This window comes from Equus quagga, chromosome 10, assembly GCF_021613505.1.
Source record: "Equus quagga isolate Etosha38 chromosome 10, UCLA_HA_Equagga_1.0, whole genome shotgun sequence".
In the NCBI taxonomy this organism is placed as follows: domain Eukaryota; kingdom Metazoa; phylum Chordata; class Mammalia; order Perissodactyla; family Equidae; genus Equus; species Equus quagga.
This window is the reverse complement of record NC_060276.1, coordinates 34,862,881-34,875,836: the sequence shown is the minus strand read 5'-3', so window position 1 is coordinate 34,875,836 and position 12,956 is coordinate 34,862,881. Positions and strand designations below refer to the sequence as shown.

Below are 12,956 nucleotides of genomic sequence, written 5' to 3'. Positions count from 1 at the left end.
TGTCGCAGTCCCCAGGTTCGATGTGGCCAATGGAAGAAGTGGGGAGGAAGGGATGGAGGGAGGAGAGGAGAAGGCTGCAGGGAAAATGCCCAAAGCAGCATTAATGTTACTATTTAGCATCTCAGTGTTTATTGCCCCTCCACAATTCTATTTTTGTCTCCTCTCAATCCCCCTTTATATTAAAGCTCTAGACCTAAAAAATTACATTTTATAATCACAAAGTATGAACTGACCAAGGGTGAGTCTTTCCTTTTATTCTAAAAGATATTCTGATTACAACATACCCAGAAACAGTTTATGTTATTCCGGTCATATAAAATCTATTGATCCGCACCATACTGTGCCGTGCACAAATTTAGAGAAGTCTTGCTATGTCTGCCCTGAGTCGCCAGAAAAAATAAGCTAAGCCGTAAACATCATTTCATGGATGAGCAGAGTTAATATGGAGGTGATTTTCATGCGCTTTTTTTTTTCTATCACAGTCATACTCCCACCCACCCTTTTTAAGTTGGATCCTAGTTTTACCTATGTGTTTTAATTAGAGAAGAGAATGATTGCATTATTAAGTTACTAACTTTAAATCTAGAGTGTAACTTCAGTTTCCCAAGTGTAATCCTACAGGTAGCATGGGCTTCTTGGTGAAGAACTTTACTGGAACATGAACATGCAGCTGCTGAATGTTCTGAGCTGCCATTCTTTCCCTTTGGTTGTCCACAGGGAATTCCTGAGCAATGGGCACGATTACTCCAAACCTCAAACATAACAAAACTGGAACAGAAGAAGAACCCACAAGCCGTTCTAGATGTTCTCAAATTCTATGACTCCAAAGAAACAGTCAACAACCAGAAATACATGAGCTTTACATCAGGAGGTAAGAGGAAATCTAGGCTATCAAAAAATGGAGAAGCAATTCCAAGCTCAGAGTCTCAGGATTAGAACGGAACACCTGTAGGGCATTTGAAGTCAATTCTAGTGCCTTCTACGAACGACTTCAACCTGAGCAAATCAAAAGATGAGTTGCAAGTTGAAGTTGATGTTAGGAGCTTTACAGTATTTGTGTGATTTTAGAACTCAAAGAAATTGTCTAGTGAAGCAGTAGCTGTCCGTTTGAATCAGCAATCACAATGGTTTTTTTGCTTCACTGGCAAGAAGACGCTAAGTCACTTAGAATCAGGCCTTGTGATGTGTTTATGAAGTAAGAGGTACATGGATCAAACCATGGTCTCTTGAAATTTATTTTATCCCTTAGATTCAGTGAATTGCATGATGATGACAGCATCAATTTTGTGGTTGCCAGGTTATTTTGGTGAGACCTCAAAGTCAGACTTAAAAAAAGAAATCACGTCTTCTAAGAGATGGAAATGGCCGTGTTCCTGATAAATCTCAACTTCACTTGCTAGCATGTAGAGCCGGCCTTTGTTTGAAGTTTTGATGTTCAAATTTGCGCTATAAGCAACTGAAAACAATATACAAAACAATACTTTTGCATTTTGAGAAAGAGGCTCTAGGTTGCCTCTCTAGAGCAATTTATTATTCAACATCTAAAAAAAGAAGGGACTATTATCATTAGCACCCCAGTTATAAAGAGCCCCTACCTCTTGGCGTTGGTTTTAGTATAGGGCAGGCTTGAAATCACTTCAAGAATGGTGCAAGGATACACTTGGAAGGGGAGCAGTGTCTGATTTGGCCATAACAAATATCAAAGCCCAAACTTAAAGGCATATGGCAATTCACATGCTAAATGGGACTTTTTTTTAATGAGAAGATTGCTTAACTGCTGTTATACAATGGTGAAAACCTAAAAGAAAAACAAAACCCACCAAAGAGAGCTTTTTATGATATTTAGTCTTCCACATAGAATAAAATGTCTAAAAGATCCTGGTGATACATCAAACAATGCTTCATGAAAGGAAATCTAGAGCTGTGCTCCAGGTTCATTGTAGAATCATAGGCGACCAGAGCCAAAAATGCATTCAAGAAATCATTTTAGTGTATCTATTAATACCTTCTAGATTCTCAGCATTTGTTCTTTATTCCAAGTTGCCACTGCTTTTTAACCCCTTTATTATTATGTGTCGAATTGTCTCAACTTACAAAGATGAAATCCTGAAAACTATGTTAGAACTCAACAGTATCTGAGTTATCGCACTATTCTGAGCTGAGTGAAACTCACCATATGTTTTCTGGATGCTCTAGTGTTGAGACTGACTAATAGGGTAGGAGGAAGAGAGGAGGTGGGGAAGGGGAGAGTAGAGAAGGGAAAGGAGGGAGGGAGGGTAGGGGGAAGAAGGACGTGGGGGAGAAGATATAGATGTATAGAATCATATCAATCAGAAGTAGGTAATCTCGGCATTCCTGTAATAGATGAGATTCACTGGAGGCCTTCATTAAGGTCTATAAAATGACATGGTGAGATTATGGTGAGGATGTAAGGGTGTGAACTATTTTAAGAAAAACTATGTTGTTTGTCATAATATCTATTTAGTATTGAATTGGAGAATTTCCTTCTGGTCAAAGGCATGCAAGTTTGTTGGGTGTTTTAGTGTGGTCTCTAAATGAGGCAGTTTTTATCAAACAAAGGTGACATCTTTATCTTCACTTTTCAGATAAAAGTGCGCACGGATACATAGCAGCCCATCCTTCGGTAAGTGAAAAACTGAAAATGGTTTTGTGTGATCAGTGTTGCTGGTGGTCCAACAGAATACAGTTGTGCAGATCCGGTTTAGATACAGAATGTTTTAAAAACAGTTTTTAAAGGTATAATTTAGATATATAAAATTCACCCATTTTTGAGTGTACAGTTTGATGAATTTTAGTAAATTTATACTCATGTGCTACCATCACCACAAGGCAGTTTTAGACTACTTTCATCACCCCAATAAGATCCCTCATGCCCGATTACACTTAATCCCCACTCACCCCCACCCTAGCCCCAGGCAATCAGTAATCTTGTTTTATAGATTTATGTTTCTGGACATTTCATGTAAATGAAATAATACATTTCATGACCTTTTGGGATTGGCTTTTCTCACTCAGCATAATGCTCTTAGGATTCATCCAAGCTGTGTGTATAGTAATTTGTTACTTTCTATTGCTAAGTAGTGTCCCGTACTATGGATGTCCCACTGTTTGTTTAACACTTTACCCATTGAAGGATTTCTGGACTGTTTGCAGTTTTTGGCTATTATAAATAAAGCTGCTATGAACGTTTGTGTACAAATCTTTATGTAGATAAATGTTTCTATTTCTCTTACATATAGAATCTTGAAAATAATAATCATAATGATAGCAACTTCTCTTTACTGATCAATTATAATGTGCCAGGCACTGGGCTAATAATATTTTATATTAACCTTTCCCACAACCCAACTAGGTAAGTCTTAACCATTTTCTTCATTTTATGGATGAGGTTCAGAGAGGTGAAATAACTTGCCTAAGGTCACACCACTGCATCTTTTAGTGTTACCTGTTCCAACAAACTGCAGTGCACTGGAGGTGGGGGGGAGCTTTGCCCAAAGTCACAAAGATAGTTTTACCAGAGAAGTGACTAGAAAATAAGTAACCTAGTTTAAAAGTCCTTGAAAGTACTGTTGTATCTGAAAGAATACCCATTAGATAGAAAACGATCATAGCCAAGGCTTCTCTTTGTGTGATTTTCATTTTGGTATCCTGATAGAAATTATTTTTTGCCTCATTTTCTTCCTTAGGAGTGAAATAATTAGCATTAAAGAAAGTTTCCTAACTGTGTATTCAAAGACTCGTGGATAATCAAGCTTATTCTTCCTTTTATAGAGGATAAATGCTGGCCAGCTTGATGTCACCCTGGGTGGCCAGTGTGACAGCAGTAGATCATTAGTGCTAAAGAGTAAAGGCTCCGAAATAGTATGGCAGTTATTCAAAAGTTAAAAATAGAATTACCATATGATACAGGAATTCCACTTCTGGATTTATACCTAAAAGAATTGAAAGCAGGGTCTCAGATATTTATACACTCATTTTTATAGCAGCATTATTCACAATAACCAAAAGGTGGAAGCAGCCCATGTCTTCATCAGTGAATGAATGGATAAACAAAATGTGGTATATCCATACAATGGAATACTATTCAGCCTTAAAAAGAAAGGGAACTTTGACACATGCTACAACATGGATGAACCTTGAGGATATTATTCTAAGTGAAATAATCAAGACAAATACTGTATGATTCTACTTATATGAGCTACGTAGAGTAATGAAAATTATAGAGGAAAATGTAGTTGCTGAGGGAGGCAGAAATAGAGAGTTGTTGTTTAATGGGTACAGAGTTTCAGGTTTGCAAGATGAAGAGTTCTGGAGATGGATGACAGTGCTGGCTGCACAACAATGTGAATGTGCTTAATACTGTTGAACTGTGCACTTAAAAATGGTTAAGATGGTAAATTTTATGTTATGTATATTTTACCACAATTGAAAATAAAGCTTTTAAGAAGGAGTGAAGGCTCTGGACATAGGTGTTTATCTTATTCTTCCACTTACAAGCTGTGCAACTTCAGGAAAGTGGCTTAGATTCTATGAGCCTGTCTTTCCTCAGCTTTAACTGAGAATAACAGAACCTACTTCCTAAAATGTGTGAATATTGAATGCAATAATGCATATAATATACTGAGTACATTACCTAGCACATACTATGTGTTTGCTAAATGTAAGCTACTATTACTATTATTTTTAGATGGCAACAAAATGAAACTCACTTTTTCCACACTTGAGACTTGTATGAGGCCATGGTACTTGTGCCTTGCTCAGATTTCCCAAAACACAACAGAATGTGGCCCTCCCTTTCTCACTGGTCATTTCCCTTCCTTCGTCCTTGTTGCCATGACAGCTTCCTGGGCCACACTGAAAACAGTACATGAAAGGAGGAATAGCAAAGTGGGAAAGGCAAAAATGCCAACCTTCCATGACCATCACATACCTAACCTCCTTTGATGTAATAAATGTCATTATTGTGCAATACTGGCTGGGTATCCTGGCAAAGAAATAGTTATTTTTTTTAGGTATGTCAGTTATTTTATTTTATTTTTTTATTTTTTTATTTTTTTTTTTAAGATTTTATTTTTTCCTTTTTCTCCCCAAAGCCCCCCCAGTACATAGTTGTATATTCTTCGTTGTGGGTCCTTCTAGTTGTGGCATGTGGGATGCTGCCTCAGCGTGGTCCGATGAGCAGTGCCATGTCCACGCCCAGGATTCGAACCAACGAAACACTGGGCCGCCTGCAGCAGAGTGCGCGAACCTAACCACTCGGCCACGGGGCCAGCCCCATATGTCAGTTATTTTAAATACTAACCTGCTAGGGCGGTCTGTGTATTGGTTTTTCTTTTAGTAAACAGTTCATATCTCCTAAGATATTGGCCTTTTCTTTTTGAGCTTACTTCTATTGGTTTTGCTTGTAGAGTTAAAACTAAATCTACATAATGTTGAAGATATTCCATCAAATCAGATGGAAATGAAATGATGATCTCATTGTTTGGAGATAACACAACTGAATATTCACGTATTTAACACATATTTATCAAGTGCCTCCTTGTAAGCAGTAGGAAATTTGGAGCTCAGTCTGGTAAGGGAAGAGAAGTAAGAACATAAAGAAGTACAATACAATGTGGATCATGTTACATACCATAAAATATGTCCATTTTCTATGAGAATTCAGAGAAAAGAGATTACTTTTAGCCGGAGAAGGAAAAGGAAGGAGGCCCTTTTTCCAAGGGCTTAAGCTCAGTGCCTGGTACAAAATAGGCACTTGGTACGTATTTGTTGAATGTTGAATTAAAAAATGCTTCATATAAAAGGTGGCATTTGAGCTAGATCTTGAAGGTCGGATGAGACTTGGACCTGTGAAGATAGAGAAGGACATTCTAAGCAAAAAGAAAAGCATGAGAAAGGGCATGGTAGTGAGGAGAGCAAGGGGAGAAGGATGTGAGTTTGAATAAGACTGAGATGCAAGAAAAAGAATAGTAGGAGTTAAGCCTTGAAAGTAGTTGGGGCCAAATCACAGAGGCTGTTAAATGGTATTCTAAGGAATCTGGCCTTTTTAAGTGTAGAGGGGGAAGCCCTTGAAGTTTTTGGAGCAGGAGAGTTAGGTGATTAAAGCTTATGCTTTAGGCAGAGTGATGTGACAGCAAATGTTCAGAATGAATTAAGGACAGAAGGTGAGACTGAACAAAGGGAGACCAGTTGGGGAAATATTGCAAGCATCCAGGCCAGAGGTAATGAGGACCTAAGTGAGATAGTGGCAGTAGGAATGGAGATTAGGTTCAAATGCCAGGGATATTTGGGTTATTGATTGGAGGCAAGGTTGAGGTCAGAGGTAATTGCACACTTAGAATGATATACAAGTGGGCAAAAAGATGAGGATGTCATCTTGCAGGTGATGCGGATTTCTGTGAGAAGATGCTGAGTTTTCTATTGGACAGTTTGAATTTGAAGGGCTGGCAGGACTTCCAGGTAGATACAATTGATTAAACTGCATGACTAAAGCAAGGTTTCTGTTGATTGAATGAACTGAATTAGACCCTAAGTTCAGGTTGCATCACTTCATTGGGACTCAGTTACTTAGGAATAGAGAATTGCACCTTGTGTTCTCCTAATGGTTCTAGGGGGAGATGGCACTTCACACTGCTTGTGCTTTTTTTTGCATTAGAAACACTCCCAGTAGACCTAGCTGTCCTACAGGATCTAATTTGATGGGATTGGCTACCCCTTATAGACACAACCTGAACTGATCACAAGTTTTGGCATCCTCTAGTTGCCTTGGTGGGAATTCAAATAGAAGCAATGTTGTATTCACTATATGTGTTAAACAATGGCTATATAATTAATATTGAATACAGCGATACCTCTCATAGTCATATGACATCACTTTACTGCTCAGTCATGGTAATGTTTTTGATATTAGTGTATTAAATGTTAAATACTGTTCAGGGTCCTACTCTTCAATTTGAGGCTTCTTTTTAAATTTTATATTTTTATTGTACTATAGAGAGTGAAATAATGCATTTAGAATCCTGAGCTAGTATTCAGAGTGGAAGGTGACAGCAATAATATGAGTATGCTATGATTTGTGAGAACCTGGGTGTACAGTTGACAGATTGTAGTTTTGATTTGCAGTACTGGTTTATTTTGTTCATCTGGATTAGTGGTTCTTTTACTTCAGTGTCCATCAGGATTGCCTGAGGAGTCTGTTAAAAAGGTAAATTCCAGGACTCCATTCCCAGAATAGGTCTGGAATAAAACCCTGAAATCTGCATTTTAAACAAGCACCAAAAGGGGCCCACAAACCACATTTTGCATTATCTAATGTCTCCAAAGTCCTTCCTTCTAATTCTTTTGAACCTTAAAAATTAAGCTCAAAGAAAGGAAAGTTTCCTAAGGTAGTTCCTCTAGCTGGTGTATTCTCCAGAGCAGGGTTTATAACTTAGAGCCCATGGATTGGCTTCAGAAGATCTATGAACCCTTGAAATTATATGTAAAAATATGAGTGTACCTGTATTTTTCTAAGGAGATAGGCTAAACCCTTTAGAACTCCAACAAAAGTCCAGAATCCAACTCAGGTTAAGAATTACCTCCACTGCCCCGCTGTGTGCAATGATAAAAATGTCCAAAATACCTGATGTCAATAAGACAAAAATATTCCTTACTCCTTATCCATCTATCTATATTTTAACAAATTTAGACATATTAGACATAGTAATTCTCAGCCTGGAAAGAATAGTGGAGCGACATTCTACTTTGACTTCCAAAAACACCGCTAGAAAAACCTGTTAATCCAGCAAAGCTAATTTTATTATACTTACAGTAGCAAGAAAGTGCACTACCTTGACAGAGTCTTCACAGTGTTTTAGAAAGAGGATATCAAGGGAGAATATTTCTAGGATTTTAGAGCACGGCTGTGTGATTTTAAAGTAGGTCTTGCGAGGCAATGAATGGGTTAGGATTGTGCAGTGTTTATGATAAAATAGCTTTGGATTGGTGAATACAGCCAAGTGAGGGTGTTGAAGAGGGTCTTGGTGGGCAAGCTGTTATTCTGAACAAGTGAAGTACTTCAGTTGGTTCAGTCTTATCTTCCAAGGACAAGTATTTCTTAAAGTAAGAAGATAAGTTATTTCTGTTTGTTCTCAGTATTACTTAACATAAGAACAGGAAAATATGCTCTGTGTTGATATTGTTTAACACAGAGAAAAAGTATGCCCAGTCCCAGTATTATTTACACAGGAGCAGGAAATCAGGTTTCTTTCAGTTCTCAGTACCAAGGACTGGTGTTCTAGGTGTATTGCTGGGTAGTTAATGCTCCTTGGCCTAGTCAGCATCCAAAACATAATGTCCACCGAAGGCCACACGTTCTTTCCAACCAATCAGTCAACATGTCAGCATAGTATTTGGTCCCAGATAAACAGAAACATCTGTCTTCTTCCTCCCCTACAAACCTTCAGAGGATGAAAACCTTTAGGTTTTCGAATAGCCTCTTAGTCCATCTTTAGAGGTGCAGAATGTCCCCCATATGAAATTAGAATGGTGAGGATAGTAATGAATGTTAAGAAATAGTCAGTGAAATTTTCCAGGTGGATCTTCTCTAGAGAAATTGCAAAATTGAGATGTGGAAGGTTACCTCTTGGCTAGTAGGTACTGATTGGTCTCTGTACCAGTCTAAGTGTTGGGCCAAGAAGCCTAGACCTTAGCCCATTTATATTTGCCACCAGGGCCATTTTTAGATCCCCATAGGCTGTATATACACTGTCACTTATGGGAGCCTCATGATGCATTGTATCAAATATGTTAAAGGGCCTCTACACCTTACTTTATATTTTTGCTGTAAACTTTTTAAAGTGATTTTTGAAATACTTATTTTGAAATTATTGACTATAAGTAAATTTAATTATGCCTAGGTATAATTTCTTGGAAATCACTGTGAATACTCAAGAATCATTGCTAGATAAAACAATCTAAGCTATATATTTTTTAATGTAACGAAATTTCTATAAATACTAAATTTAAATGACTAGTTAAGTTGACGTGTACTTAATAGACATTTAATTAGACATTACTTGATTTAGATATTATATTTTTCTTGCGGCATTATTTTTGACTTCAGACATTTTCATAGGTCCACATGAAGCTCATCCCTAGGCATGGTTCATATTGCCTAAGGGATAAAATAGATTTGTTTGCCATGTAAAAAATAGTCAGTTTATATGCAAGTTCTGCCCTTCTACCAAGGAATAAATGATTAGGTGCATTCTGGATCCCAGCTGGCATAAGATAGAGCAGAAGTTGATCATCAGGGAAATGCAAATCAAAACTACACTAAGATATCACCTTACACCCGTTAGAATGACAAAAAATATCTAAAACTAATAGCAACAAATGTTGGAGAGGTTGCGGAGAAAAAGGAACCCTCATACACTGTTGGTGGGAATGCAAACTAGTGTAGCCACTATGGAAAACAGTATGGAGATTCCTCAAAAAATTAAAAATAGAACTACCATACGATCCAGCCATCCCACTACTGGGTATTTATCCAAAGAGCTTGAAGTCAGCAATCCCAAAAGTCCTATGCACCCCAATGTTTATTGCAGCACTGTTTACAATAGCCAAGACATGGAAGCAACCTAAGTGTCCAGCAACAGACGAATGGATAAAGAAGATGTGGTACATATATACAATGGAATACTACTCAGCTGCAAAACAGAACAAAATCATTCCATTTGCAATAACATGGATGGACCTTGAGGGAATTATGTTAAGTGAAATAAGCCAGCGAGAGAAGGATAATCTGTGTATGACTCCACTCATATGAGGAATTTAAAATTATGGACTAAGAACAGTTTAGTGGATACCAGGAGAAAGGTGGGGTGGGGGGTGGGCACAAAGGGTGAAGTGGTACACCTACAACATGACTGACAAACATTAATGTACAACTGAAATCTCACAAGATTGTAATCTATCATTAACTCAATAAAAAAAAAAAGAGCAGAAGTTTCTGCAACAAAATAATATCAAAGCAAATACCAATAACCCAAAGGTGATTTCTCCCTGTGCCCACTGAGGTGCCCTGAAGAGTTAGTCTTTCCTCAAACAGAAGCCTTTTTTTTTTTTTTTTTTGAGGAGGAGGTTTAGCCCTGAGCTAACATTCGCCTCCAATCCTCCTCTTTTTGCTGAGGAAGATTGGCCCTGACCTAAAATCTGTGTCAATCTTCCTCTATTTTACAGTTGAGATGGCTGCCACGGCGTGGCTTGGTAAGCGGTGCACAGGTCCACGCCCAGGCTCCCAACTGATGAACCCGGGGCCACAGAGGCAGAGCACACGAACTTAACAGCTGTACCCCCAGGCCAGCCCAAGAAACTGATTTTTTATCTGAAACTTAATGTCATCATCATATGTTGCTGTCAACACAACCACAATACAATATAATAGCCCAACTATTTTGGCTAAATTAAAAATAAATATAGGTGTATAAATAAGAAAACCAATATCAAGTAAGAATATAAACTTCAATCTATAAACCACTCAGCATATATATCAGGACAATCAAATATTCTTGCAAATGCTTATTTATAAATTATAAGTTGTTTTCTTTCTCACAATAGATAAATTTTTCTGGATCCGATAAGATATACCATTTCACCTTATTACTCCACCGTAGGTTTATACATAATTGTAAAAAATTCACAGTGAATTTTAAATCATAGACTGTGGTCCTTTGATGTAATAGTCTATTAGTAGGCTGCCCGTATCTGCCTCAAGAATTTTGCCCTCAAGGAACAAAAATTCTTTTTAGCATTAGCCTGAGCCAGTATAGCCAAAGGCATAAAAAAAACCCAGATATATACACACATACACAAACCCCAAAGTAAAAAGCCATCTATAATGGCGCTGTCCAACAGAAATGTAATAAAAGCCATATTTGTAACTTTGTTTTCTCATAACCACATTTTAAAAAAGCAAGAAGAAATAGGTGAAAGAAATGTTAATAACATTTTATTTAACCCAACATAGTCAAAGTATTATCATTTCAAGTTATACTCAATATAAAAAGCATTAAGGAAATATTTTATAATTTTTTCATATTATCTATTCAATATCTGGTATGTACTTTACACTTATAACACATCTCAATTCAGACTAGCCACATTTTAAGTATTCAATAGCTACATATGTCTAGTGGCTGCCATATTGTACAGCACAGACTTACAGTGGTTTTTATTTTATTGATTGATTTATTGATTTATTGATTTTGAGGAAGATTAGCCCTGAGCTAACTACTGCCAATCCTCCTCTTTTTGCTGAGGAAGACTGGCCCTGAGCTAACATCCATGCCCATCTTCCTCTACTTTATACTTGGGACGCCTACCACAGTATGGCGTGCCAAGTGGTGCCATGTCCGCACCTGAGATCTGAACCAGCGAACCCTGGGCCGCCCAGAAGTAGAACATGTGCACTTAACCGCTGTGCCACTGGGCTGGCCCCTACAGTGGTTTTTAAACTTGAGCATGCATCAGGATCACCTGAAAGGCTTGTATGAAACAGATTGCTAGGTACCACTCCCAGAGTTTCTGATTCGTAGGTCTGGATGGAGCCCAAGAATTTGCATTTCTAACAAGTTATCGATGATGCTGATGATGCTGATCTGGGGACCACACTTTGAGAACCATGGCCATAGTTCTTTCAAAATTCAGCTTTGAAACCATTTTACCCCTGCATTAAGGTGAATGATCAAGAATCAACCCTAGATACTGTGATTGTTGTCATTATTTTTGGTGGTGGTGTTTTTGCAGTTTTTAACATTGCAAATCACCACTTACATATTGGTTGAGATTGGATAATTATTTATGTAGATGGATATTTCTTAGATCTTCACATCTGTTACTTTCTGAGTGCTTCTTTCCAGGAGGCCAAATAGGAAAGAAACATTTATGGGCTTGTTTGTACTTAGTGAATATTTACAGAGCTGTATTAATACCATATCCACATGTATGCTCTGATCTTTATGCACAAAACAGCCTTTTCTGATTGACAAACTCTTAATCAACAAATAGATGATCTGCCCAGTGCAAAGTAAAGGCTTTAATAGCAGTTAATTTGAGTTTTTAAATGTATTAATTGATTTGAAAAACATTGAATTTTAAAATATTAAAGGAATAGCTCACTGTTTTTGAACCCAGTGGAAAATAAAAAGAATTTTTAAAATTTCATGGTGTTTAAAACTGTGACCTGAATTTATCTCTGAATGTAGGCAGGCCCTGTTCGCCAAATTGTAGGTGGTTCTGCTCATTTGTAAAAGATACAGTTTCCTCCAATCCCTAAATGCTTAAATATTTATTTTCCCTTGTCTCATTTCTGAAGAAAAACAATGAGGAATTAATACCTGGTCTTTAAACTTTGTTTTTGTCATAAGAGTACAAAAACAGCATCAGAGCCTCCTTTGGCTCCCCCTGTGTCTGAAGAAGAAGATGAAGAAGAGGAAGAAGAAGAAGATGACAATGAGCCCCCCCCAGTTATTGCACCAAGACCAGAGCATACAAAATCAGTAAGTCACAGAGACTAGATCCAAATGATTCAAAAGCTGTCCTTTGGAACACTCATAGAGCCAGAATCTAGTTGGTCAACTAGTAGCTCTTGAGCATCTACTGTGTTCCCAGAACTAGAATATGAGATATGAACTTGGTTGAGGTTGCTGTTTGGGGACACAAGATTAGCACATGACAATTGGAAAATAATACCAAACAATTTACAAATAAGTGCAAAGTTATAAAACTACTGCAGAAGTTAAGAAAGAGAAGGAAACCCATATGAACCAGGTAGGAAGAATTACCTAAGCGGAGGCACCAAGACCAGAATTAGCACAGCACGTATGAGGACCTCTAAAGACTAGCTTTCAAGGGCAGTATACTTGAAGCAACTTAAAGCTCTTTTTTAATATAAA

The 12,956-nt window shown here is 37.6% G+C and overlaps 1 protein-coding gene across 3 annotated transcripts in view; it reads left to right on the top strand.

The window, feature by feature from the left end:
• Nucleotides 1–12,956, top strand: part of PAK3 (p21 (RAC1) activated kinase 3) — a 256,878-nt gene that overhangs the window by 189,373 nt on the left and 54,549 nt on the right. For all 3 annotated transcript variants that reach the window (XM_046673736.1, XM_046673735.1, XM_046673734.1), the window contains 3 exons: nucleotides 718–871; nucleotides 2,607–2,644; nucleotides 12,429–12,560. In XM_046673736.1, coding sequence (XP_046529692.1) covers nucleotides 718–871; nucleotides 2,607–2,644; nucleotides 12,429–12,560 — 324 coding nt within the window. The remainder of the gene's footprint in view (nucleotides 1–717; nucleotides 872–2,606; nucleotides 2,645–12,428; nucleotides 12,561–12,956) is intronic.